General features: G+C 40.2%; 1 protein-coding gene across 1 annotated transcript; it reads left to right on the top strand.

Annotated features, from left to right (window-relative positions):
• The first annotated feature begins 307 nt into the window (after nucleotides 1–307).
• On the top strand, nucleotides 308–27,884 carry si:ch211-120k19.1 (uncharacterized protein LOC563199 homolog). The gene is made up of 5 exons (XM_039741904.1): nucleotides 308–851; nucleotides 1,708–2,170; nucleotides 2,348–2,418; nucleotides 10,542–10,571; nucleotides 26,244–27,884. The coding sequence occupies exons 2-5, from the start codon at nucleotides 1,777–1,779 to the stop codon at nucleotides 26,430–26,432; spliced, it is 684 nt and encodes a 227-aa protein (XP_039597838.1). The 5' UTR covers nucleotides 308–851; nucleotides 1,708–1,776; the 3' UTR covers nucleotides 26,433–27,884.

Below are 27,884 nucleotides of genomic sequence, written 5' to 3'. Positions count from 1 at the left end.
GCCCTCAAAACACGCCCTATTGTCGGGAGCAGTGCATTCAGAATAGGGATTCCACCTGCTTGCTTGAGCCCACCCCTGGAGTCACCGTGTGAAACGACTACGACGTGTGGCAAACTAGGAAGACTGACAAGAATATTAACAAATAAAAAAGTCAAAACAGTTGATAGGCGTAAAGATTACCCTATAGAAAAAAGGAGGCCGCAAAGCTGGGAAAGAGAGGTGGTTGAATGACATTGGGAGCAGCCAAGCGCGTACGAGTACAGGTGTGCCATACAGAGAATAACTTCGATCATTGTTAAATGTATTTATTTCGGCAGTATCGTTATCGTAATTATATTTTCAAAACTATCTTTGGAAATTTGGAATGACTCATCCAGACTGGTTTACGAATGCGTATAAGCTTTTATCAAATGTGAATTCCTACTGCCATCGACTGGCTGCCACGAGTAGTACAACTAAAATTTCGAGTGTCACACGAAGTAAAGATCCCTGACACGCGAAATAGAAACTGGCGACCAAAGTAAAATACGGGACAAGAGCAGGGAAGCTCATTTCCTATTAACTCTGTTATCTTATATCCATTTATCGATAGTCTTAAACAATCGATAACTATGACCTCATGCACAGAATTGCACAAGCACCGTTCGATCAGAGGTCTCTCCAAAGTAATTAAAAGACGTTGCCGTGCAGCATCCCAACAAAGTGAAAGCAGCCGTCTATTAATGGACTAGGCCCGTAATGTGATCCGAGATATAATTAGCACGGTTCAGCTGTCTTGTAAGACTCCGTACGTCCCTGAGTCTTTTCCTTGTTTGTGCCGAACAAGAAGGTTGCGTTGCAGCACACATGAGGTAAGCAGTGTTTAATGGTATTCATTATTTATTTTCTCTTTGCAAACTAATGCATGTTTATGTGGATTGTACATTTAGTTTGACCAATCAAATTAAATGCCACTAGTGATTACTTTGCTGTCTATTTGTACATGAGTGCCTAATACAACTTTTCTATGTGGTATGACCAAAGTTTAATCCGGAGTTAATGCTGGCCAAGTATTAGTGTTACTAGCCAAAGAAGTCCCTGGTCAGGTAGACACTGTGTTGTTAACCAGATAGAGTCTGCAAGTGGCCACTCAATAGGCCTAGATTGTAGTTCACAATGTTTTAGCTTGGGCCCAGATACACTGGAACTAGCAGGTTTTATTGTGTCAAACCTATGATTTTAAAGAGGGTTTCCTGGCCAGTTAGGCTACTGTGTACAGTAATAAGTTGGCCAGGATCAGTCAGAAATCAATATTACAATGCTGTTTTTCAAGCCGACAGTTAATTCATAGTGGTATAGTTCAGTTCATTCATTCATTGCTGTAATTTGTTTTTTGTAACTGTGGCTCAGCTAAGAGCACATTTGTTCTCATGCTCTGTTCCTGCAACTCCCACATTGTCAGACTTAGATGGCATGGCCACTTCACAGTCAAAGAGGCAATCCTCATCATTTAATTTAACTTTCATCAAGTGAGACAAAAGGCTTTTAAAGCAGATTCTGGATTTGGTGTGAGAGTTGGAGTTGGCGAGTAAAGAGCTGTCAGGTTGTGCCTCTCAGATGGACATGGGAATCGGTCCTTAGTGTTATCTATACAGAACCCATTCTAATATGTATAAATACATACATACCCTGTTGAGTTCAACCTTTTGTCTTTTTCTCTGCTCACAGAAACGTTTTCCATCACCTCTCCTTGGATTCTGCCTATACAGTGTGTTAAAAATTCATAAATTACCAATTATGCACAAAGTTCGCTCCCTCTTCCAGGCCTATCCCTGGGGGACTAATGTTGCTGCTTATACAGCACTGTTTGCTGGTGCTGATTTACTCCAGCAAAGCATGCTGGGAGAAGACCAAAAGATGCAAAATTCAGAAAGAGTGATAGAAGAGCCAGGTGTCGTGACTGAAAGAATGAGACCAGCATCTGAGCTGTTGGATGGAAGGAAAAAAGTAGATCTCTACCAGACAGCAAAAGTCAGTCTAATTGGATTGTGCTTCCACTCCAACTTCAATTTCTTTTGGCTGAATTTCTTGGAACGGGTTTTCCCCGGAGTAAGACCATTAAGCATTGGAAAGAAAGTGATCAGTGACCAGCTGGTGGCTGCTCCAATAACAATAGCAGCTTTTTATACAGGTAAGTTGGGTAGGTTTTCTATAAATGTGGAAATCTTATTTATCTTTATAGGTTAAGATCACATGACAGGCAATTTTAGGTAACTCATTTAAACAGATTTAGGAAGTGTATGGCTAGATGGATTATTACTTCATTTAGTAAACTGACTTTTAGAATGCTGTGTACTGTGTCTTTCAGGGCTGAGCATTCTTGATAGGAAAGATGATGTGTTCCAAGATTTACATGACAAATTCTGGCCTTCATACCAGGTAAGTAGACTAAGGCACAAGACAGCTGTTAGCTTTAACAATGAACTAGTATTTATATTTGGAAGAAAAAGCCATCTCAGTCTGATCCTTATAATTAAATACAAAATCAGTACCTGGAGTGTACTTTAGCTTCTGTGCCTTATCACTTGCAGTGTTTATAAAAGCTTAGTCTCTTTGTAATGGCTTTATAAAACTTTGCAAACCATATGGCAAAAGCAGGTTTCAATCAAGCCTGGTATTTACATATTTGATATTATAGTATAATTGAAGAAGTTAAAAAAGCTGAAATATATATTTTTATTACAATATTTTATTTATGGCAAAAAAGCATTTCTGTGTTAAGCATTTCTGCCTCATAGCTCGGTACACTGGAATTTCATTCATAGCCATGTTGCAGCTGGTGTGTTTGCAGCATGAGTTTTCCCACAATACACTACTTTTCTGTCAAATGCCAGTGATGGAATGTTAGATTATCTGATAGCTCTAGATTGTCCTGAAATGAGAGAGTGTGGATGTGTACATGAGTGTGCTCTGCATTATGACATTCCATCCAGTGCTGCTTCCTGATTTGTAAGTTTCATGTCCTCCATGACACTGGGGGTTTACAAAATGGACTAGTGATTATTTTATTTATTTTGTATTCATATTAATTATTTTGTACTAGCCATGTGCGCCCAACTGCGTTGCGCGTGTTAAAGTTGTCTGTGAAGGGCTCCCTGTTTAAACGCGGCTGCCAGTTGTGAACTGGGCCCTTCGTCGCACAGCATTATGATTTTTTATAAGGGAAACAAAATTACAAAAGAAAACCCTTGGATATTGATTCGGTAGGAACGGCCTACTCGGAATCACTGTCCGAATAGTAATTATGTGGTGGTGTAGGAGCATTTCTGCTTCTGTCCGTTCACAGTCCGTCTCATTTTCAAGACGCTATCGTTTCTTCTCACGATGTCTTCTCAACCATTTTCTCCAATTTCGCAGGTTGCTTTGTTGCAATCCAAAGAGTAAGGCAATATACACGGAGCAATGGTTATAAAAGGGGGACACTAAGGTATCCAGGCTCTTTAAAACATAAATAAGGATCACTTCACTGACATGTGAGCAAGCCACGGTACAACTGTGAGACGCGCACTCGCCGCTTCTAGCGTAACAATAATAATTTTCGGAGCGTGCTGTTACGTTGTCATTCATTTTACCCATTGTCTTTCTTTCATTCATATGTTATGTAGGCATGTACCTTTTATCTTCGGCAATCTCATTGTCTAACCAGGCCTCGGGAGCTAACCAGCGTAACACTGTCCACCACCCCTTTCGCCATTCCGGCACATTGTTGACATCCGTGAGTAACAACAACGTACTAAACTGGTAGGTGGTCTACGCATGTGTGGAATTCGCGGAAAAACAAAGATCAAGATCTAAATGAAGATCTCTTTAGTTAATTTAAAGCACAACAATTTGTTTAGTTTGAATGTCTGTGTTTTGAGGTGTGACTGGCGTACTACAGTCTTCAGTAGTAAAAGCCTGGAGGAGATTCTTAATGCAATGCCTATGTTTTAGCTGTCTCTCTACTGCCATCTAGTGCTTCTTCTAATTAATTCGTGGACAAACAAAGATCAAGATCCAAATGAAGATTATATATAGAGATTTGTCATTTTGGCAGGTTGTGTAATGAGTAAATATAGAAAGAAAAAGTGTAGCAAGAGTTTCTACTTTTACACACTATTCTGTTTATGGACCTTTCCTATACTACAAGGGACATTAGGGAGATTAAAATGAACTTAGACAGGAATATAACAGATAAGGTAAAAGACGATCCAGAGAGATTTTGTCTGTATTTTAGCAGTAAAAGAACAGTCAAGGAGGAGGCGAGGTGATGCTCTAAACTCGCATTTATTGAAAGTATGTAAGGAAATTGATAACCTTCCAGTAGTACGGTAATAGGAACAACTAAGGGGGTACTGAATGATTTGGAAATTTTTTAAGGAGAAGTACTGCTTAGATTAAATAGACTGAGTTTATCATTCTACATCCAGTATGAAAATGCAGAGGAGCATATCACACATATGCACATACACACACAGAGAACACAGTGGGTTAATTAGGAAAGTGAAAAGACAGTTAGAGAGGAATATAGCAGATAAAGCAAAAGATCACCCAAAGAGATTAATTCAGTATTTTTAATACTTTAAGAAGAGACAAGGAGGAGATGAAGTGCATCAGGAATATCGAAGATGAATTAAAAATATAGACAGTGAAATAGCACATGCTCTAAACTCACATTTTTCTGAGGTTTTCACATGTGAAGAAGCAGATAACCTCCCAGCAGTAAAAGAGACTACTAAGGAGGTACTGAGTGATTTGGAAACTGAAGAGAGAAAAGTACTGCTTAGATTAAATAGGCTGAAATCAAACAAATCACCAGGACCAGATATTATTCATCCTCAAGTTCTCAAGGAGGCTAGCAAGTACATATATAAACCTATGGTGCATATTTTTCAGAAGTCACTGCCCACTGCGGAAATTTCTAAAGGACTGGAACATGGCAAATGTTATCCCATTATATAAAAAGAGTGACAGAGCAGATCTAAGCAACTATAGGCCAGTAAGCTTAACAGATATCATAGGTAGATTAATTGAAGAAATTATTAAAGAGAAGGTTGAGCAACACATGGTAAGAACAGGAGTTCTACTGAACAATCGGCTTGGGTTCAGAAGAGGGAGGTCATGTTTTACTAACATGCTAAAATTCTATGAGGAAGCAACAAACGGATACAATCAAAGTGGTAGATACAATATTATTTTTCTTGACTTTCAGAAAGCTTCTGATTAGGTCCCACATGAGATGCTCGATATCAGACTCAAAGAAGTGGCAAGGGTGTAGTGGGTAGATGGGTGCTAAATTGGCTAAAACAGAGGAATCTTATCTCAAATGTGTGATGTTAAGAGTTGTGTCCATTGAGGTCTGTGCTAGGGCCGCTGTTATTTTTAATATGAATAAATGATTTGGCTAGGAATATAAGCAAGATGTTGGTTAAGCTTGCAGATGATACTAAATTAGGTGGATTGACAGATAATATAGAATCTGTTGAATAATTACAGAGGGACTTGGAGAGCATACAGGCTTGGGCACGATACTGAATGGCAGATAAAATTTTATTTTCAGTAAATGTAAAGTACTACATGTAAGAAGTAAATACACAATATGAGGTCTGAAAATTGGATTTAGGAGTCATACTGGATTTGTCACTATCTACTTTCAAACAGTGTTCAGAAGTCACTAATAAGGCTAACAGAATGTTAGGTTATATAGCAAAATGTGTGGAGTATAAGTCAAAGGAGGTTATGCTGAAGCTTTATAAGACACTTTCTGGACTTCATCTGGTGTACTGTGTACAGTTTGGGTCTCCAGAGAAGAGAAGAGCAGCTAGGCTGAGTCCAGGGCTACAGGGGATGAGTTATGAGGAAATTTTAAGTCAACTAACCCTTTTTCATTTTCCGTAAAAGGAGATTAAGAGTTGACATGAATGAAGTGTTTAAAATTATGAAGGGAATAAGTCCAGTGGATCAAGACTATTACTTTAAAATGAATTCATCAAGAACACAGGGACACAATTGGAAACATGTTGAAGGTAAATTTTGCACAAACATTAGGAAGTTTTTCTTCACACAGAGAACCATAGACACATGGAATAAGTTGCCAGTGTGACAGATATGGGGCAGTATTGCTCCCTTGAACCCCTGTCCACGACCCCAGACACCAGGAAAAAGTCCAAAGGTTGACTTTATTTATATGCCACAGTGCACAAAGCACCCTCCTCTCCACTATACTCATAAATAATCACAAATACAATCCTCCACTCCCAGATGCATTGCCACCCTTCCACCCAGCTCAGCTCTCCGTCTGGGAGCTCCCACAGTCCTTTTATACACCCTGACCCGGAAGTGTTCCCAATCCCCAGTCCATGTGATTCTTTATCACTTCCAGGTCAGGTACAAGTCCTTTTCTTCACCCCGGAAGTACGTCACTTCTGTCGTCGCTCCTCCTATGACGCTTCCGGGTTATAGGGCATATATGACTCTTCGGTCCTCCCAGCAGCTCCCTTTTGCGGCCCCTGTGGTATCCAGCAGGGTCATGTATAAAAACTACATAGTCCATGATTCCCTGCTGGTCTTAGGGGCACCTCCATACTGCAGGGAGGGCTCCATCTGTCGGCCTGGGTGTATTGGCCGGGATGACAAGCCGGCCATATACCACATCAGGTAATGTGATAAACGGTAGAACTTTAGGGACATTCAGAACTTGACTTGATGTTATTTTCAAAGAATTAAGTGGATAGGACTGTCGAGCTTTGTTGGGCTGAATAGCTTGTTCTTGTCCAGATTGTTGTAATGTTCTAATGTTTACTGATGCTGCTATATTTATAATATTTTTATCGTGCCAACACCTAATGCTTATGTTATAATAAATTATATAGTGTTGACTTCTTTATCAAAAGCACTCATTTATTTTCACCAAAACAACACAGTCCTGCACAGCACACAGTGCTCACAGCACTAATCACCCTTAATCCGGGCCACTCTCCGAATGTCCGTGGGCCACCTTTCCTCTCTCCACGGGAGCTTCGTCCTGCTTCCACTCCCGACTCTAGCTCCCAGACTGTAGGAAGGCGGGCCCTTTTATTCTCACCCGGATGTGCTCCAGGTGCTCCCTCTGACGACATTTCCTGGTGTGGCGGAAGAGTCAGGAGAGCACTCGGAAGCACTCCGGGCGTCCCTGGAGGGATTATCCTCCATCTTTCCGGGTGTGGCGGAAGTAGATAATTCCTGAGCCATCTGAACTCGGGGCACCCCGTGGCGGTGGCCACGGGCCCCAATGGGCTTGAGCCTCCTTGCTCTTTTCCCGTGGTCCTCCTCCGATCCAGGGCGGTTGCCCCTCATGGCCCAGGAGACGTACATGCCACCTCCCAGTCCTTCAAGGCGTCCCAGCTGGTTGCGACAATAGTTTAGGGCTTGTGCTTTTAGTGTATATTATCAAGGACATGCCTGTGCATACAGTTTATTACTCTTAAAGGGTTTTTTGCCCACACCTCTTAATACATTTTAGCATATTCTTTCACTACAAACTACAATGAAACTCTTTTTCCTAAGTTGCCACTTGGCATGCATCTTCCTGCATGGTGCGGGGGGGTTGTCATAACTCTCCCAACAACAGCTGCTGCAAGAAAGTATCCTTACCCTGAGAAAATAGGACCAAGAATCTGTGATAAAATGTATTATTATCAGTTTACTTCTGTTATCATAAGCATGCCTCAGAAACGCGGAAGGCATGTTTTCTTAGATCGAAACCTTTGCCACTTTAAAGTGGACGTAGTTGGTAAATTTTAAAGCTTTTTTTGCAAGGAGATCATGGCAAAATAGTATATAGTATGATTGTGAAGAAATACCCTCCACTTGAAAAATGTCAAACTTACCTTTTAAGATGGGGCAGGAAAGTGAAAGAATATGCTAAAATGTATTAAGAGGTGTTGGCAAAAAACCCTTTAGGAGTAATAAACTGTATGCACAGGCATGTCCTTGATAATATAAACTAAAAGCACAAGCCGTAACCTATATAATTTATTATAACATAAGCATTAGGTGGCGGCACAATAAAAATTTTAGAAATATAGCAGCATTAGTAAACATTAGAACATTACAACAATCTAGACGAGAGCAGGCTATTCAGCCCAACAAAGCTCACCAGTCCTATCCACTTAATTCTTCCAAAATAAGATCAAGTTGAGTTTTGAAAGTCCATAAAGTCCTACTGTCTACCACACTACTTGGTCACTTATTCCAGGTGTCTATGGTTCTCAGTGTAAACAAAAACTTCCTAATGTTTGTGCGAAATTTACCCTTAACAAGTTTCCAACTCATTTTAAAGTAAAAGCCTCAATCAACTGGACTTATTTCCTTCATAATTTTTCAACACTGTCTCCTCTTAATCTTCTTTTGCTTAAACTGAAAACTCTAAGCTCTTTTAATCTTCCTTCATAATTCTTTTCTCTGTAGCCCTGCAATCAGCCTAGTCGCTCTTCTCTGGACCTTTTCTAGCGCTGCTGTGTCCTTTTTGTAGCATGGAGACCAAAACAGCACACAGTACTCCAGATGAGGCCTCACCACTCCGTTATAAAGACTGAGCACAACCACTTTGGACTTGTACTCCACACATCATGCCATATAACCGAACATTCTGTTAGCCTTCTTTTTATGGCTTCTGAACACTGTCTGGTAGTTGATATTGTCAAGTCTATTAAGACTCCTAAATCCTTTTGTACTTTTGATTTTCAGACCTCCCATTGTGTGTTCAAACTTAACATTTTACTTCCTACATGTAATACCTTACATTTACTTACGTCCTATGCCACATATGTGCCCAAGCCTGTGTGCTGTCCAAGTCCTACTGTAATGATACAACTTTTATAGGTTATCAAGAAGTGTATATATTTGATTAGTTTTAAGCTTTTCATTACAATGGGACTCCAGCACCCATAAGTCCATTAAAAAATGCAATAGGGGACTATTTCTTTTTAAAATATATAAAATATACTGCACTTTGGAACACAATTTCATGTGACAAACTAATGTATACTATGATTGTTAAGAAATAACTTTGACTTGAACAATTCCAAACTTATAATTTGTATTTGCTTAATATTTACTCCTTATTTAAATTCTGAAGCAATCGATTACCAAAAAGTAGAGGCTAGAACAAAATATCACTTCATACTACAGAGCAGCATCTCCTTGTGTGTTCATCATCAAATGGCTATTTTTAACATTTTTGAAAGAATAAGAGCTTGTAATCTTTTTTATTAAATTCAGGAGACCTAGGCCACTCTTTTGTTAAACATCAGTCCTACCATCATCCTTATCAGTTTTACGGCATTTTTTCCAGGAGAACCTGGGTTGGCCAATTTACCTCAAATGCTGAGTCTCCAAATTCTGTGATCCTGTCTGTCTGTTGATGTCAAACCCATAGTTTACGTATCTGAGGTCATTTTATCAGTCCACCTTTTTCGAGGCCTGCGACTCTTGTGCTCCTCCCATCTATGACCATAAACGTACATTTTTTTGGCCCAGTTGTCTTTGTCTTTACATGTATACATGCCCATATCATGTAAGTCCTGATAGATTTAATGTCTACCCTATTCCTTATGCTTTCGCTTCTAATCCTATCAGCTAACATTACATGACACATCCATCTAATCATCCTCATTTACATCCTTTCTGCAATGTAATTTCCTCCGATTCTCAGCCTTTAGTACCTACATTTCATTGGTAGAGAGTATACATGTCCAGATGCAAGCTTAATAGAGCTTTCATCTCATTCTCAACAATGTTGCCTTTGGCCTAAACAGTGTAAGTAGGTCCCTAAATTTCTTTCACCCACACTTTACACTAGTCGTGACTACTAGACTGGCTCCTCATGCTAAACTCACCATGTCACACAGATCACTGAATTTGTCAACACGTTCCAGCTCCACACCTTCATCAACAGAAAAAGTTCTATACATTTCTATACATTTTCTCAATCTGCTGGTTCCAGTACTTGGATTTTGGGAGGGAGCAGGATTGACCTGAAGACTGAAATGGATGGGGCACCATTCCAGCACTTGGCCATTTGCACACATGCACACAGACTGATCACAGTTAACCTAAGATACTCATCTTTGAGATGCAGGAGATGACGAGAATGCCAAGAGAAAACCCCAATGAAGAGATCAAGTTGGCTTTGAAACCCTGGTCATTTTATTGGGCTGGAAATAACACTAACCAGTACATCGTCTTTTATTAAACACACACTCTAAATGTTGAGATTAGAAGTAAACGATCAATTTGACTAATAGGTTCAGTTAAAAAAAGGAAACATGCCTTATTAATAAGGTAATTGTAGCAAAGCAGCCAGTGAAAATAATTTTCTGCAATGACCTTGACTCTTAAAATTGCTGAGGTGTACTACAGCATCTGTTCTCTTAGAAAGACAACTTGCATAACATTAAGTAAGCTAATTTAAAAACAAGTTCTGTTGTCTTCTAAATGAAGTGATTGCACTGTTTCTGAATTTATTTTTCATCTTTCTTCAGACAGGGATTGTCTATTGGTCATCGATGCAGGTAAGAAAACTAAGTGCTCATAACAGGAAATTGTCTTGTTCTTTTTCTGCTTGCTTTGTCTTTTGTAAATTAGTACATTCTTTACATTGTAGCTGTTAAATAATTAAGGCAGACTAGTGTACCATTATTGGAGGAAGTTAGTGTTTCAGAATTCATATTCTGAGTAAAGTGAAGTTTAACTCTTTGAGCATGCTATATTCCTTGTGTGGGTTTTACAGAAGTTTTACCTGTTTTGCATTTATATATGATCCTAAGTGACCTTCATGTTTTTAAACTTGAACATTAATGTTGTTTTCAGAATAGCTTACACAATATGTTGCCGCACTTATTTATAGTACTACTATTAGGAGCTTTAACAACCTTTTCATGCCATATATATATGTGTGTGCGTAATGTGGGTTTGTTTGCAATAAATAAATATCTATCTATCTATTTAAATATATATATACTGTATATATATATCCATATATCTATATATATATATCTATATATATATATATATATATATCCCTTAATTTATACAATAAAATCATTGGTATAGCAGATATACCCATACCACCTCTATGCAGTTGGGGGGTTTGAGACTCACAAGACCTCCACAAAAAGTATATTTAATTTTTTGCTAAACAGAACAAAATATTTTTTGCACATTTAGTTTAAATGAAACAGTGAAAAGCTGGTGTGTTACATTGTGTGACGATTAGAGAACACAAAGGATAACACCAGAAAATCTGCATAAGTTAGCTAGTAGACAGTGCAGCGATCCATCATGATAGGGAAAAGAAAATAATTAAGCGCTGCTCAGATCATGCTATTGGCACAACAGGCAATTGCCAAACTACCAAAGATAACATTTATGTTTAAAGCATCAGTGCAAGAGGGAATTGGTGAAATGCTGCCAGTGTCATAAGCAGATTACAGGGTGAATCACATCAAGTGTGACAGAACAGACTTCTTTTGCTTGTCCTCCTTGCCCACTTCTTCCAAATGCAGATGATCACAAGCTTATTTCTAATGATGTGCTGAGCAACCTGACAGCACCAGACCCAAGCAGAAATAAGGATATGCAGTATTTAAATAGAAATAAGTAACTAGTAACGCTGGTGTCTCAAAATGTTTCATTGTTATATGTTAACTAGCTGTGCTACCTGGCTTTGCCCTGGAAATGTACCTCAGTTATAGTGCCATCCAATGTGTCAGAAGTACTATACAGTATATTAAGCAGTTTTATGTATAAAATATTTTTTAGTAGTTTTTTTTAACCAAAGGCTAAAATTATTGACAGCGAATGTGGCGTGGTGTTTAAGGCTTTGAACCTAGGACTTCAAATCCTGAGGCTGTTTGTTTAAATCTCACCACTGACACTGTGTGACCAGAAGCATATCACGTCAAATGCCTGCACTCCAACTGAAAACACAAAACAAATGTAACCAGTTGTATCTCAAATGTTGTAAGTCACATTAGATAAGTAAATCAGACAAACAAGTAATATTTTATTATTAGGTGACTGAAGTTTCTTACTCTTGAGTATGCTTTATTCAATTACACTTATGAGTAAAACATTCCTTCGTTAGGTCAATTCCTGCTTTTCATAGTTGACTTTGCTTTTGTTGATGGTCCCTGCCAAACACAATTTCACAGGAAAGTGTATTCGTTTGTATTGATACAGGTAATTCTTAGGAATAATATGAAATCTGAGTATATAGTATTATCATAATTAGATGTTTACGATGATAATTTGTTTACATCGTTCACTCAAGTATTACTTTTCATGTTCTTCAGCTGTATGTTCAAGCTTGTATATTTCTTTGCTATTGAATGCAGACAAAATACTAATATTGAATTGCATTTTACTTTAACTTATTACAAACAGCAATGACATTTACAGGCTGCCTATGGAATAAATAAAAAAAAATATCTTTTGGTGTGGTTTTCCTTAGTGTTTGAAGTGGAAGAAAATAACGGTTTGGAGGCTTTTTAAATGACGAGGGGTTCCCCTATAAAGTCTTCAGATACAAATGTATATTGTCACATTTGGGTTTCTGAGTTGCACAAAAAGTCAGCCAGGAGAGCACTGGGCAAACATACCTTTATTATGGAACTTGAAGAAACAGTATTGTAGCTTTATTCAGTACTAGCTTTGTTACACAGCTCCATCCGGGGAGTTTTTCTAAGTCAGTGGGCCTCAGTTATAGTGTCACTGGTTATTCAAACGTATCAGAAGTGCAATGTAACTAAATACCATCCATTCATTCATCCATCCATTATCCAACCCGCTCTATCCTAACTACAGGGTCACAGGGATCTGCTGGAGCCAATCCCAGCCAACAAAGGGCACAAGGCAGGAAACAAACCCCGGGCAGGACGCCAGCCCACCACAGATAACTAAATACCTTTCTGCATAAAATATTTGTATATTTTTGTTTTGTTTTTTTTCTTACCGGGGCTAATATTATCAGTTCACTTGAGTTGCTTACTGCTGAACATGCTACATATAGTCCATGATGGTGTTCGTGTGAAAGAGATTGCAGCAGAACTCTCTATTAAAGGACATCACCAACAATACTCTTTGGTAGTGTTACAAAGGTAATGTAAAGTTGATTCATTTAAAGCTAAATTATGCTAAAAAGCTCGACTCTCCATCAAAGCTCAGTATTCAGTGGTTTTGAATAAATATCTACCAAGAAAAAATTAAAGATAATAATTAGTTTTACTCATTCAAAACATCCATCCTATTCTCTCCTCATCGCTGTCTGAAAAACAGCAAAAAAAAAATCTCAAAAAAGGCACATCATTCTATTCAGTCATGACTTACCGTAGCTCCAACAGTTAATTTACAGTGTGTGGTCGTCCAAGGAATAACAGGATGGTACAACTGCAGCACTTTGGGGTGCCAAGCTGACTGTCCCCATTTACTTGTTAAAATGTACACATAAAATAACTTGTGATGGTGTTTAACAATAATATAAACAAAGTAAGATAGTCCCACAACAATCGGGTATTCAGAGCTTCATTGTGTATGGCTCTTTTGGTCAGCGGGTGGAATGCCTGTTCTCGGCCGCTTAAGCCTTAAGTCAGTGTCACTGGTTATTCAAACGTATCAGAAATGCAATGTCAGAACAGTCAAGGAGGAGGTCAAGTGTATCAGGAATAGTAAATGGGAATTAAAAGATACAGATAGTGAAATAGCGGATGCCCTAAACTTACATTTTTCTGAGGTGTTTACAAGTGAGCAAGTGGATAACCTGCCAGAGGTAAACGCGACTACTAAGGAGGTACTGAAGGATTTGGAAATTGTGAAGGGAGAAGTGCTGCTCAGATTAAATAAGCTAAATTCAAACTAATCATCAGCACCAGATAATATTTACCCTTGAGTTCTTAAGGAGGCTAGTGAGTACATATATAAATCCTTGACAAATATTTTTAGGAAGTCACTGCACACAGGAGAGATTCCGAAGGACTGGAAAATGGCAAATATCATCCAATTATATAAAAAGGGTGACAGGGCAGATCCAAGCAACTATAGGCCAGTAAGCTTAACATGCATCACAGGAAATTTAATGGAAGGAATTATTAAGGATAAGATTGAGCAACACATGGTAAGGACAGGAGTTATTCTGAACAGTCAGCATGGGTTCAGAAGAGGGAGGTCGTGGTTTACTAACATGCTAGAATTCAATGAGGAGGCAACAAAAGGATACGATCAAAGTGGAGCTTATGATATTATTTATCTGGACTTTCAGAAAGCATTTGATAAGGTGCCACATGAGAGGTTGGGCATCAAATTAAAAGAAGTGGGAGTTCAGGGTGATGTTTTTAGATGGGTACAGAATTGGCTCAGACACAGGAAGCAGAGGGTGATGGTGCAAGGAACCTCATCAGAACTGGCCGATGTTAAGAGTGGTGACCAGCAGGGGTCAGTGCTAGGGCCGCTGCTATTTTTATTATACATAAATGATTTAGATAGGAATATAAGTAACAAGCTGGTTAAGTTTGCAGATGATACCAAGATAGGTGGATTAGCAGATAATTTGGAATCCGTTATATCATTACAGAAGGACTTGGATAGCATACAGAATTGGGCAGATTTGTGGCAGATGAAATTTAATGTCAGTAAATGTAAAGTATTACACATAGGAAGTAAAAATGTTAGGTTTGAATACACAATGGGCAGTCGGAAAATCAAGAGTACACCTTATGAGAAGGATTTAGGAGTCATAGTGGACTCTAAGCTATCAACTTCCCGACAGTGTTCAGAAGCCATTAAAAAGGCTAACAGAATGTCAGGTTATATAACACGATGTGTGAAGTACAAGTCCAAGGAGGTTATGATCAACCTTTATAATGTACTGGTGAGGCCTCATCTTGAGTACTGTGTGCAGTTTTGGTCTCCATGCTACAAAAAGGACATAGCAGCACTAGAAAAGGTCCAGAGAAGAGCGACTAGGCTGATTCCAGGGCTACAGGGGATGAATTATGAGGAAAGATTAAAAGAGCTGAGCCTTTACAGTTTAAGCAAAAGAAGATTAAGAGGTGACATGATTGAAGTGTTTAAAATTATGAAGGGAATTAGTACAGTGGATCAAGACTTGTATTTTAAAATAAGTTCATCAAGAACACGGGGACACAGTTGGAAACTTGTTAAGGGTAAATTTCGCACAAACATTAGGAAGTTTTTCTTTACACAAAGAACGATAAACACTTGGAATAAGCTACCAAGTAGTGTGGTAGACAGTAAGACCTTAGGGACTTTCAAAACTGGACTTGATGTTTTCTTGGAAGAAATAAGTGGACAGGACTGGCAAGCTTTGTTGGGCTGAATGGCCTGTTCTCGTCTAGAGTGTTCTAATGTTCTAATGTGACATCTTTCCACAGGGCAGTTTCAAATTTATAGCCCAGGGTCCGGAAGGGGTAGAGTTAGTTGACCTAACTGGGAGATCTTTTTGTGCTGCAGAATAAAGAAAAGACATGATAATTAGTGGAGGCAGTGCCCCCTCTCAGCCTTGGGTTGTATCATCTACCTGTGAAGAACTTGGAAGGTGATTCTCTGATGCACATGCATGACAAGTGATTTTGTTTTTGTTCTTTTATTATTTCTTATTTGTGTTTTTTTAACTGCAAAAAGCACTTAACACTGATTATTATTGATTGGTATTGTAAACTTAATGACAATATGTAGGTGACCAACAGTGATGGCTTCTTCAAAAAGGATGGGCTAGGCACCGATATAAAATGTAGTGTAATCAGTTTATCCCAGATTTATTGTCCCACGTGACACAACTCCAGCCCACTGAAGCAATCAACAACACAACACAATATTTCTACCCATATCTAACTGCGCTTGTCCCCCCGTCCCCATATTTAGTGTGGTTGATTCACAAAAGGGGAAAACCTCCCTGCTCTTCAAATGCTGTATTGTGGGTTGTCAAGGAACTTAAAAAGGTAAAATTTGATCCCCATAGCCATAAAGGTTGAGAAACACTGCTTTAAGATAAAGGCTGTAATCCAGCAAGACAATGAAATTGTTATTCCAAGGGGTTTAAGGAAAAAAAACGCAGCAGTTCCTACCTTTGATGGCACGCTGCTTTTATTAATACTCTGATTTAAACTTATTGAGCGTTGATGAAATCGTCTGGAGCAGGGGTCACCAAGTCAGGTCCTGGAGGACCACCGTGGCTGCAGGTTTTCATTCTACCCCTTTTTAAATGAGTGCCCTGTTTATGCTGCTAATTAACTTCTTGTGAATTCATTTTAATTGAATTGCTTTAAGATTTGGTCCCCTGAATTTCTTCATTGTTCCTCTTTATTGTTTCATTTCTTTCCCTAAATGGCACCCAAACAGAAATGAAATGTGAAGTGAGTGAGCCAACAGAAGGCCAACTAAGTCAGGGCCTCAAACTCCAACCACGTGCTTAATGAGGTGCCGAGTCTTGTCGTTAATTAAACCCGTTCTTTAATTTCATGGTTTGTTGCTGCTCTCGTGGTGCATTAGCAGACATTTCCTAAATTGTTGATTTTCTCTTTCTGAGAGCACTGGCCAAATGTTTTGGGGACCTGAGAAGTTTGACATTCCTGAGACCTCCATCTTTCTTTATTATCAGATATTGAATGATGGACACCAGTTGTTTTGGCTCATTTTATATCTCATTATTGTTTGGCTGCTAATTAAGAAAAAAGAAATAATTAATGGGTCTGAGTCTTCAAGAGCAAGTCATTTAAAATGAATTCAAAAGAAGTTCATTAGCAGCAAAAATAGGTCACTAATTAAGAAAAGGGTTACAATGAAAACCTGCAGCCATGGTGGTCCTCCAGGACCGGACTTGGCGACCCCTGGTCTGGAGTGTGCAGTGGGGGATAGGAATTGAAGACACCAATTTAGCGATTGCACAAGGTTGCGGATATGATGGGGGGAGGGGTAGTAAATTGTCCCTAGTGTGTGCTTCGTGTGTGTGCGCTGGCACCTTGCCTGGGGTTTGTTCCTGCCTTGTGACCTGTGCTGGCTGGGATTGGCTCCAGCGGACCCCCGTGACCTTGTGTTAGGATATAACGGGTTAGAAAATGACTGACTGACTGACCTTTCTTACTGGATCAGTTGCATGTAATTGACTACGTTCAGAGCCAGAGCATTATTAGTAACAAATATAAACAAATAGAAAAACATGTCTTGGCTGGGATTGGCTTAAGCAGACCCCCATGACCCTGTAGTTAGGTTATAGCGGGTTGGATAATGGATGGATGGATAAACAGCAACCCCACCTCCTTTTCTTTTCTGTCTATTCTTCCTAAAAATGTGTATCCCTCTATGTTACACTCATCCCCATCTTTGTTATTTATCTAGGTTTCTGTTAATCTGTTATAAGCTATTTTAATGTGGTACTCATTTTACTTTTGTATTTAAACTTTGGATTAGAATTTACATTACTATCCATTTTTTATTTTTACACTATTGTTCGTTCCTACATGTACAGTTCTAAACCTTGCCTGTCCTAAACACTCTCCCCCAGTTTAAACAATAATCGACTAGCCAATTCATACACCTCCCCAATACATTGGTCAAGAGCCTATCAGCCCTTCCACGGAGGTGTGAACGCTGGCCCCGGCACAGACAGACGGACAACATGTTTTCACCCATCACACCGTTTATTTACACTATATACAATGTTCTGTGCACTCACGAACCCCAGTGCCTTCAGCACAGATTCCCCCAAGTCCAGGCCACACAGTCCTGTGCCTCTTTTCTCCTGGCCGCCTCCAGTCCTTCCTCTCGCTCCGTCCTCTTCCACCCGACTTCCGCTCCTGACTGGAGGGAGGCGGCCCCTTATGTAATGCTCCCGGATGAGCCCCAGGTGTTCCCAGTATCCCCTCCTTAGCCACGCCCCAGCATGGCGGAAGTGTCGGCTGTCCTCCTGGCAGCTCTCCGGGCGCCACATAAAGTCTTCCCCCCAGCACTTCCTGGTGTGGCGGAAGTGCTGGGCCAGGACAATTAGGCACTGGGGCGCCGCCTGGCGGTGGCCACGGGTCCCTACAGGGCTGGGCTTCAAAGCCCCCTACCCGAGGCCTCCTGCATAACTAGGACGGACGCCCCCTTTCGGTCTGGAGGAGGCCCATGCCCTCCTCTGGTCCTCCAAGGTGTCCCGGCCGGGCTCCAGCCCCGGCCAAGGACCACACGGGATAAACCGGCATCAGGGCGCCGCCTAGCGGTGGCCACGGGCCCCTACAGGGCTGGGCTTCCAAGCCCTCCACCCGTGGTCCCCAACAGAACCAGGACGGACGCCCCCTCGCGGTCTGGAGGAGGCACAAGCCCTCCTCTCGTCCTCCTGGGCGTCCCGGCCGGGCTCCAGCCCCAGCCGGGGACCACAGAGGTCTCCCACCCATGCATCCAGAAGGCAACTCCATGCAAAACTCTGTCTCTAGAGCAAAGTTGAGCTTCAATCCCACTGATGATTGAATCCCCAAATATCACTGTCTCTCTCTTTCTGGGAACTGGTTTTCAGGTGGCTCATTGCTTCTCATGCCTGCCTACCACCTCAGAATCTTCAGAGAAACCATCCAATTATGCAAGGACATGAAAACAGTTTAACACTTCCAGTTCTGGGGTTGATGCCCCCGAACAGTGTGCACTCTTTTCCTTGACGGTGACCAACCTATCTCTACTTGTTTGGCTTGCAATCCCCTCCCACGCCACCTTACGGCTTCAAACTATCTCTCTAAAGGACACCTGGTCCAGGTCTGCCAATCCTCTACTACAGCGCAGGCCAGTCAATTCCTCCTCCAGTTCAGTGACCCTGAGTTTGAGGTTCTGTATCTGCTGGCATCTCCTGCAGATGTAGCCCTCATAGAAGACTGGTTCCTCTAATCCGTCTTCTAGAAAGTCAAACATCCAACAGAACTTTTATTGTGTTGGCCTCATTATTCAAATTTGAGTTAGAATTGCTAAATTATTATTTATATTATCCTGTATGTGTGTGTTTTTACTTATATTTATAATCATTGTTAAACGGGCCTTAATTTGTTTTTGATTATGTTTCAAGATGATTTACAAATAAGAATTGTACCCTTCATATTGAAGCCATAATTTAATATCATATTCAAGTAAAATTCTCTGCTAGTGATGCCTTTTTAAATAAATGAATTCATGTTAAAGCCGCAGACATAAAGGTAACTCTTTCACATTAACCATTTTTAAAATGTTGTCTATTAAACATCCAATAACACTTCCATTTTCCAAACCCAGAAGTAGTAAATTTCTAGTTAATGACATTAAGCACAAAATGATATATCTGTTTTAATGAAACTTGTATTGTAAATGCAGACGCCTTTCCATCCATTATCCAACCCGCTTTATCCTAACACAGGGTCACGGGGGTCTGCTGGAGCCAATCCCAGCCAACACAGGGTGCAAGGCAGGAAACAAACCCCGGGCAGGGCGCCAGCCCACCGCAGGCCATTCCTTTAGTTGAAATGTAACCTCAGTTTTTCACTGTAAATCACACATTTTGGCAAAGAAAACTGAGCTGATGTAACTTTTTAGTGATAACCTTCAAGTATCTCTTAAAAGTCAAGATGATATTAAAGCTTTCAAGAACTTCTTGGTTGATCCTAGCAAACTTCTGTCTGAGATGGCTGTACATTATGATTAAGTACCATTAACGAGTAACCTTATTTTTCAAAACATAAGTAGAAAGGGGGCACAATCTGGAAAGAATTGTTACTCCTGAATGATTTTTGAGACATGTTTCCAATTTCTGAAGGTTCTACTCATTCTTTAAAATCAACAATTACTGTACACTTGTAAATAAACCCATTTCTGAGCAAATTATGTTTACTTGCAAATAATTCATTGGTTAAAAAACAGAACTATGAGTTATCTATGAAATTGCCTTTAATATTGGTCAGTTTACATATAATTTCAAATTATATGTTTAAAGGGCACTAGATAAGGGAGCTTCTCCCCGAAAACAGAATGAATAAATGAACAGCACTTCACCTGAGGGTATAATGAATCAATATATTCTCTTACATACTAATATCAAAAGTTGAGAGAAAAAAGAAGAATTGCTAAATTTCCTGTTGTCCTACTGTATGTCCATTGGACCTTATGCCCTTTCCCTGTCTGTGTTATTTTTGTATATTGTCTCAGTGTCTGCTTAGCTCCTTCTCTGTCTGCTCTGGGTTTCCTTTCTTATTCTAAAGACATGCATACAGTATAATTAGGTTAATTGGACTTGTTTTACGGTGTGTATAAGTGGACCTTTTTTATGGCCTAGGGTTGGAATTTACATTCCACCTGATGCTTCCAAGGCTGCCAGCAACTGACATGTGAGTTAAGGACTGTATATCTCACTCTGTAGAGGGAGGTAATGCCTGCTTAATATATTGCTTACCATGCAGTTGTGAGGTGCGCCAAGAATACTTTGTCAGGGTTTATTTTCTACTAGGTGAAATACCCAGCATTGTCCTGGGAGGAAAATAAAGTTTTTTTTGAATTGTTTGAGAAAAACATAATTTAAAAAAAACAACTTTAAAAATAAAAATAAATTAACAAATAGTAAACCTGGGTTCGCTTCCCGGGTCCTCCTTGCGTGGAGTTTGCATGTTCTCCCTCTGTCTGCATGGGTTTTCTGCATTGTGCTGGCGCCCTGCCCGGGGTTTGTTTCCTGCCTTACGCCCTGTATTGGCTGGGATTGGCTCCAGCAGACCCCTGTGACCCTGTAGTTAGGATATAGTGGGTTGGATGACGGATGGATGGATGGATGGATAAAGACTCATTAATGTGCTTGTCTTGCAGTGTTGTATGTACGTTATCATCCAGTTGACACTCGGAACCGTCCAACTGTATTTAATTTGAAAAGCAACAGGGGCACGGTGGTGCTCATACATAAAGAATGCTGGCAATCACCTCCAGTTCACCCTCATGTTTTTTTTTTAATTGTTTGAGAAAAACATAGTTAAAAAAATACAACGTTAAAAATAAAAATAAGTTAAGAAAGAAAGACTCACTATTGTCCTTGTCTTGCGGTCTTGTATGTATATTATCATCTAATTAACGCTCGGAACCGGCCGACTCTATTTAATTTGAAAAGCAACAGGGGTGCAGTGCTGCTCAAGAATAAAGAATGCTGGCAGTTGCCTGGTGTATATTAACACAGCACAGGATCCTAGAAAGTATTTAAATCGACAGAACTACTCTGGGCATCTCTCTGCTAGCAGGATTCATGTTGCCGAAGTGCTTGCATCGTTTGTGCATTAGCAGCTAAGCGACTGTCTTTCTTAGGAGGTTTCCTTTGCCAGTGTACTGGCCTCGCCTGCGTATCCTCGGAGCTGGAGCCCTCACCCCAACTCTACATCTCACTTCCGGGCAGAACAGACACACACACTTCCACGGCTTGAACCTCTTGTTGGGCTTAAAGGGGCCGCTCTTAACTGGTTCAGGTCGTATCTAACTGGTAGACACTTTTCAGTGACTTTAAATTCCTCTTTTTCATCTACTGCTCCTCTTAAATATGGTGTTCCTCAGGGATTCATTTTGGGTCCTATTTTATTCTCTATATACCTTCACCCTATTGGAGCTATTTTTAGAAAATTTAACATTTCTTTTCACAGCTATGCTGATGATACTCAGGTTTATATTCCCGTCTGCAACTCTGCAATAAATCAACTGCACAACTGTCTTTCTGAACTAAGATCTTGGATGGCTAATAATTGATCTGAATCAAAATAAAACAGAGGTGCTTATAGTAGGTCCATCAGCTAAAGCCCAAATTGGTCTTGGAGTTCTTGACTCTTTCTCTGTCTTTTGCAGACGTCAAGTCCACAATCTAGGTGTTATCTTTGACAGTAACCTCTCTTTTGAGAAACAAGTTAATTCTGTAGTCAAGAGTTGCTTTTTCCAGCTTTGTCTATTAGGTAAGATCAAGCCTTTTTATCATCTAGGGATCTTGAGAAAGCTACTCATGCTTTTATCTTTTCTCGCCTTGATTAGTGCAACTCGCTGTATTCTGGGATTAGCAAATCCCTGATACACAGGTTACAGTTGGTCCAGAATGCTGCTGCTCGCTTCCTGGTTGGGGCAAGAAAGTATGACTCTGTTTCTCCAATATTAGCTTCTTTACACTGGCTGCCTGTCAGTTTTCAAATTGATTTTAAAATCTTGTTGCTAGTTTTTAAATGTTTACATGGGCTTGTTCCTGCCTATTTATCCGAATTGTGTGTTTTACACCAGCCATCTAGAGTGCTTAGATGTTCTGGTGAGTTGTCTCTTATTGTCCCTCGTACTAAGTGTAAAACTAAGGTAGAAAGGGCTTTTGCAGCTGCTGCCCATTGCCTGTGGAACTCTTTACCTCGTTACATAAAGGAGTCGTCTATAATTGAACTGTTCAAAACGAGATTAAAACTCACTTCTATTCACTTGCATTCTGTGACCTTCAGTAATACTGATGGTTTCCTCATTGTGATGATGTAACATTACTTCTATTTATTATTTATTTTAATTATGTTCATTTATTTTATTTCTATTTATGTAATTCATGTTAATTGTATGTTTTTCTTTGATTCTATTATTGTAAAGCACTTTGGCCACAGCATTCCTATGTTGTTTTAAATGTGCTATATAAATACATTGACATTGACATTGACAGCTCTATTTAATTTCAAAAGCAACAGGGACGCGGTGGCGCTCAAACATAAAGAATGCTGTCAGTCACCTCCAGTTCGCCCTCTGGTGTTTGTTCTGAGTGTCATCTGGATGATAACATGCATACAAGGCCATAAGATCACCCCCCACCCTACCCAGAAGGGGGTGGGTTAGGGTTAATTTCACCCTACAGTATTTGTAGTCGACCATTGAGAAACATGTGTACCAAGTTTCATGAAAATCGCTCCAGCCGTTCGGACGTGATGCTGGAACATACATACACACATTGACTTTTATATATATATAGACTAGCTGATTATCCAGTGGCTTCGCTCACCGAGTGCAAGGGATAAAAATAAAATGTAGTATATAAATTATTAAATAGTAAAACATTAACATGTAAGAAGTAAAGATACATTGAACAGTACTGGAGTGCTTTCGGGTAAAGTACATTTTAAAGGCGCTATAACATAACAGGTAAGGAGCACTAACAGCATCTTAAATGTATTTGGATCATCTCTCGGTGGCAGATCCCTTGTGAAAGGTGCTACACAACCGCTGTGGTATAGAAATTACATTTTCTATGTGATCCTGCAAATTTCTGCCTGACAACCTTGCACTACGTGCCTGTGATTTAAGAGAAAAATTATTCTGAGAAATGTGGACGCTGCCCTTCTGTGCTTAACGGGCAGAAGGTCCAAACAATTCCCAAGTCCAAAACTTAACATGAAGAGGTCGGTACATCTTCTTAGATGTAAACCTGTGGTGTAGCAGGTCCACAGCGCACGACAAAAGGTCCATTTTTTAAATAAATAATCACTGTGCTCGTGGCTTAGCGAGGGGGCATGGTAGTGTCGCTGAAGCGGTTCTCAGGGCGATTCGCAGTGTGGGCGTTTCTCACCTAAGTGCACAGGTGAGAAACTGTCCACATCCGTGATTGTTCCTGGAGCTGCTGATTTGCCACAGCTGCCATGCTCTCTTGATAAATAGAAGTGCATCGGATAGAGGGGAAGGAAAAGAAAGAAAGGAAAGAAAGAATGGACGGATGGACGGGAGGTTGCAGGAGGAAAAAGCAGAAAGCAGTGGGGAGAGAGAGAAAGCCTCTGCGGGAGAGTGAGCGAAGGCTCGCATGCAGCTGTGCAGGCAGCCTGGGTGTTTGGCCAACACCCGGGGCGTAGTAGTTGTGGTCGCTCCCGCAGAATTTGTTTTTATGAAGGACAGGAGTGACCGGAAGGCGGATGACTCTCTGCGGAAGGCAGCGGGAGTCGGGACTTGGGACGTGGTGTCCCCAGCATGAGAGCCTTGGTCGTTGGGGAATCTCAAGTCGCTGTTCGTAGAGCCTACCGGAGCCAGGGATCGGTAAGGTGACTGACCAGCAGGAGGAGAGTGGACAGAGGGCAAGCAGCAGATAGGGCGACTCCCCTGTTGAGAAGCCCAGATGGGAGGAGTAGGGGACTTGCCGCAGGAAAGAAGACACCGGGCTTTGTTGTTTTAAAGGATTGCTTCCTGCATTATTTTGACCTTGTTGTTTTTAGAAGATTTGTTCTATTTAATTTTAACCTCCACAATAACACTCGTTTTAATTAATTCTTTATTTAATGACTTTTGAATGCACTGCACTTATTTTGAACACCTTGTTTTTGTTGTTGTTTTTAAATAAAAGCACTTGACACTTTTTCACCATCCCCTTGCTTTGCTGTGCCTCACTGCTAAGCTCATCGGTAACATTACCGACGGTGTAGGGTTCAAAGGCTCCCATGAAGACTGGTGGGAGCATGGAACAAACCCGCAAACCCTCCGTCTTCTTAAAAGAATTAATCACAAAAGCAACCTTGAATGTTGCAGGGTTTTACTGACCTGAACTCACCTTAAGGGCAGTAAGTAGTCGTGCAGCACAATTTACAAAGAGAGCCTTGCTTCGATGGTGCCAATTACACTCATTCACAAAGATTTCCACTCTCCCAGGAGCTGACGGGGCAATCAAAGTGTCACAAACAGTGCGAGAAGAGAGGACGCTGCCCGAAACTGCGAAGATCTCGACCTGGCGGAAAAGCCCAACATTCCGCACCTCTGAGCGTCCACTTTGTTCTCATGACCCCTCGCTGCTGAAGGCAGTATCGTCTTCACATTGTTTACAGCTTGGCGCAGTTAAAAAGTAGAAAGACGCAAAGCTGTTTTCCTCATCTCTTCTGCTATCAAGTACTGCCAATTAAAAAAAAGTTATAATGTGGCAGTTTCCACGACAGTCACGTGGACGAATAAATAAAACTTCTCTGTCAGCAGTGCTGGAGCTCAGGTGCTGGAGTCCAGAGAGGAGGGCTGAGAGAGGGCGACACGGGGCGCACTTCTATGGGATAGATCGGCGTGTTTGTGTTTACTTCTTTTCATTATCAGTAAAATAACTCTCACACAAATAATAACAATTCGTAAAAACGATATAAAAATGTCGTCCACAAACGAAGTGATTAGTTCCTGTATTATAATATGTTCTCTGGTCATACGTAACTTCCGTTTCAAACACGAAAAGAATTTTATATATATAGATAACAGAGTTAAGACAAACCACAGAGAAGAGAGACTAAACGTATTAGAGTACTTCATGGTATGAGCTGTTACCAAACGTTCCAGCCTATGCAAGCACACTAGATGTAGATTACTTTTTCTTCAAAGGGAAATTAAAATTTAGAAGAGGCATAATCGAAGTATATGAAGATGGATAAGTAAATTTAATATCTCATTTGAACAAGGAAGCAGATTACACATGGAAACATTACAATAAATTTCACATACATATGAGAAAACATTTTTTCTACAAATGCTTACAAATCAGTACATTGGAATGTGGCTGAAAGTATAACATTGTATGCCTTCTAATCTGAACTCTCATTTATTTTTAAAATAGTAGTTGAATCGGTGGGCAGCAAGGTCTCTGGTCTGAATCCCAGCCTGGTTACTACTGATGTGGAATTTTCCTTGCTACTCCAGTTTTCCTTGCACATTCTAAAGGCAGTCAGATTAGGTCATTTAGAAACTCGAAACTGGCTGAGTATGAGTGAGTCAGCATTTGTATGGACGTCTGTCCTGAACATCCAGTTTCGGTTCCACCTTATTCCCAGTGCTGCCAAATTTGGTTCCAGCATTCCATGACCCTTGATGGAAGCGTGAGTTAAAAACTGGGTAACCTGGCCTATTTTCTTTTCAAAACATTTCCTTATGATACTTTCAAAATTGCATGATTTATTACGTATAAAGTGGAAAGTGGCAACAATAAAAATATAAAGCCTTTATTGCAGATTATTGCTGTCAGCTTGGCACCGCACCATTTTTCCATTAATCTGGTAACATATTTTATTCCACCCACACAATAATATATTCTTTAACAGGCCAAAAGCAATTTTGATAAAACCTCAAGAAGGTCCAACAGAAACCAATCGTTCAAAGTGTTCCTCCTACGTTAGGACAGGAAAATGTATAGGGATGGAATGTTACACTTGTTCATGTCTGTCCAGTTCAGTTGTTCTTCTTTTTCTTTCTCTCAGGTGGTGAATTTCTCCATTGTCCCCCCTTTCATGAGGACAGCATTTATTGGGGCATGTGCTTTTATATGGACCTCATTTCTGTGCTATTTCAGATGCCATGACACCGAGCAAGTCCTACAAGCTTTCAAAGAGTCTATTCCAATTTACCTTGGCTCTTCCAGACCAGAGAATGCCAAACTAGAAAAGTGAAAGGGGGAAACGGTCTAACCAGATCATTCCAGCAAAATTCATACCCAATACAATTTTCATTTGTTTTATTTACGTTTTATAGTCTAATGGTTTAATGTGTATAAGTTTACTTTAAATATTAGTGCATTAAACAAAAATAGCATTAGTACTCAACTGAGCCTGCAGTTCTTCTTTTCTATTTTTTATCTTAGGCATTAAAACAGGTTCCAAATATTGAGAATGTCAAGTCTTACCTTATTTTAAGAGTTTTCACCTTTTTATAATATAATTAAATAATGAGAATTTTTGGCTCTGGTTTCTTTCTTTCTTTAACAAGCATTAAAGCACTCTAAGGCTGGAATCCTAATGTCTCTCTCTCATTAAAATGTGTACTCTCTTGTCACAGTACCTCTCTGCCAGTTGTGCCTCCCAACTCTGAACTCCATGATCCACTGACAGACAGCAGTTGTTAAGCTTCACCTAGAACTACCATGCAAGGAAATCCCAGGAATTACTTCTAAGGTTTCCCTCTAGTAGCCCAAAGTAAGCCCCTTGTATGTAACAAAAGAGCCAGGCACCCTTCGTACTGTAGCTCTCTACAGGGGGCTTAAGGGGCTTAAGCTCCTGATCTCTGGCATTTAGCTCCTGATCTTCAAGAGGCCCCCTACACTATTTGACATCCATGTGTGACAAGTTAGTTTTAGCAGATATCCTGGGTATAGCCTCCGTAGTGTTATTGCATTAGTTGATGTGCCAAACCTCATGGTGGTCTTCCAAACGCAGGCTTCGATCTGATTTTCGTGTACAACTCATGCTATAATCAGAGAAGGGGTTAAGCCCATGATATCTGCTAAGACTAACATGCCACCTGCCTCTAAGATAGACAGTAGGACCTTACCTGTACCAAATGGGTACTGTCATTTGTTTCCTTCTGCTAGTCCCCTATTATCTCTCTTTCAGCTTAGTGCCCTAGAGTTATTACTTCTAGAGTAAATAGGGTGTACACACCACCAGAAGCTACTATTTACTCACAGCAATAGTTAGAGGTGCTCTCCAGTCACTAGTTTGTTTTTTTAAGTAAAGACCCTACTAGGCCCTTCATGGTGTTATGAGCCAGTTGTATGCCCCTGTTTTGTACAACCATATGTATTCATGTATTTGGTTCTTTGAATGACAGATGCTTATGAAGTACATAACACAAACTTATTTGAGGTAGTCATCCATCCTATGTCCACTTTTGTTTTATATTTTTCCATTACAGACTTGCAGTGAACCAGAGCCTATATCCATGGTATTGGGTGCAAGTTTTGAAAAAGCCAGTCCATCTGGGGCACACTTCCTCATACTAAGTCCATTAGATAACAGCTGTATAGGATCATTAGTCAGGTTTTTAAGAATCAATATTAAAAAAAAAATATTTGCAGCAGTCTTAACAGCTGGGTGGCATGGTGGCGCAGTGGTAGCGCTGCTACA

This window comes from Polypterus senegalus, chromosome 18, assembly GCF_016835505.1.
Source record: "Polypterus senegalus isolate Bchr_013 chromosome 18, ASM1683550v1, whole genome shotgun sequence".
NCBI lineage: Eukaryota > Metazoa > Chordata > Cladistia > Polypteriformes > Polypteridae > Polypterus > Polypterus senegalus.
This window is presented reverse-complemented; position numbering and strand designations above follow the sequence as displayed.

What these genes read in the sequence shown, in the direction of transcription:
- si:ch211-120k19.1 (XM_039741904.1), top strand. Translation starts at nt 1,777, where the DNA reads ATGCACAAAGTTCGCTCCCTCTTCCAGGCCTATCCCTGGGGGACTAAT. An exon ending in AATTCTGGCCTTCATACCAG is followed by an intron (nt 2,419 to 10,541) that starts GTAAGTAGACTA and finishes ATCTTTCTTCAG; the next exon opens with ACAGGGATTGTCTATTGGTC. An exon ending in TCTATTGGTCATCGATGCAG is followed by an intron (nt 10,572 to 26,243) that starts GTAAGAAAACTA and finishes TCTTTCTCTCAG; the next exon opens with GTGGTGAATTTCTCCATTGT.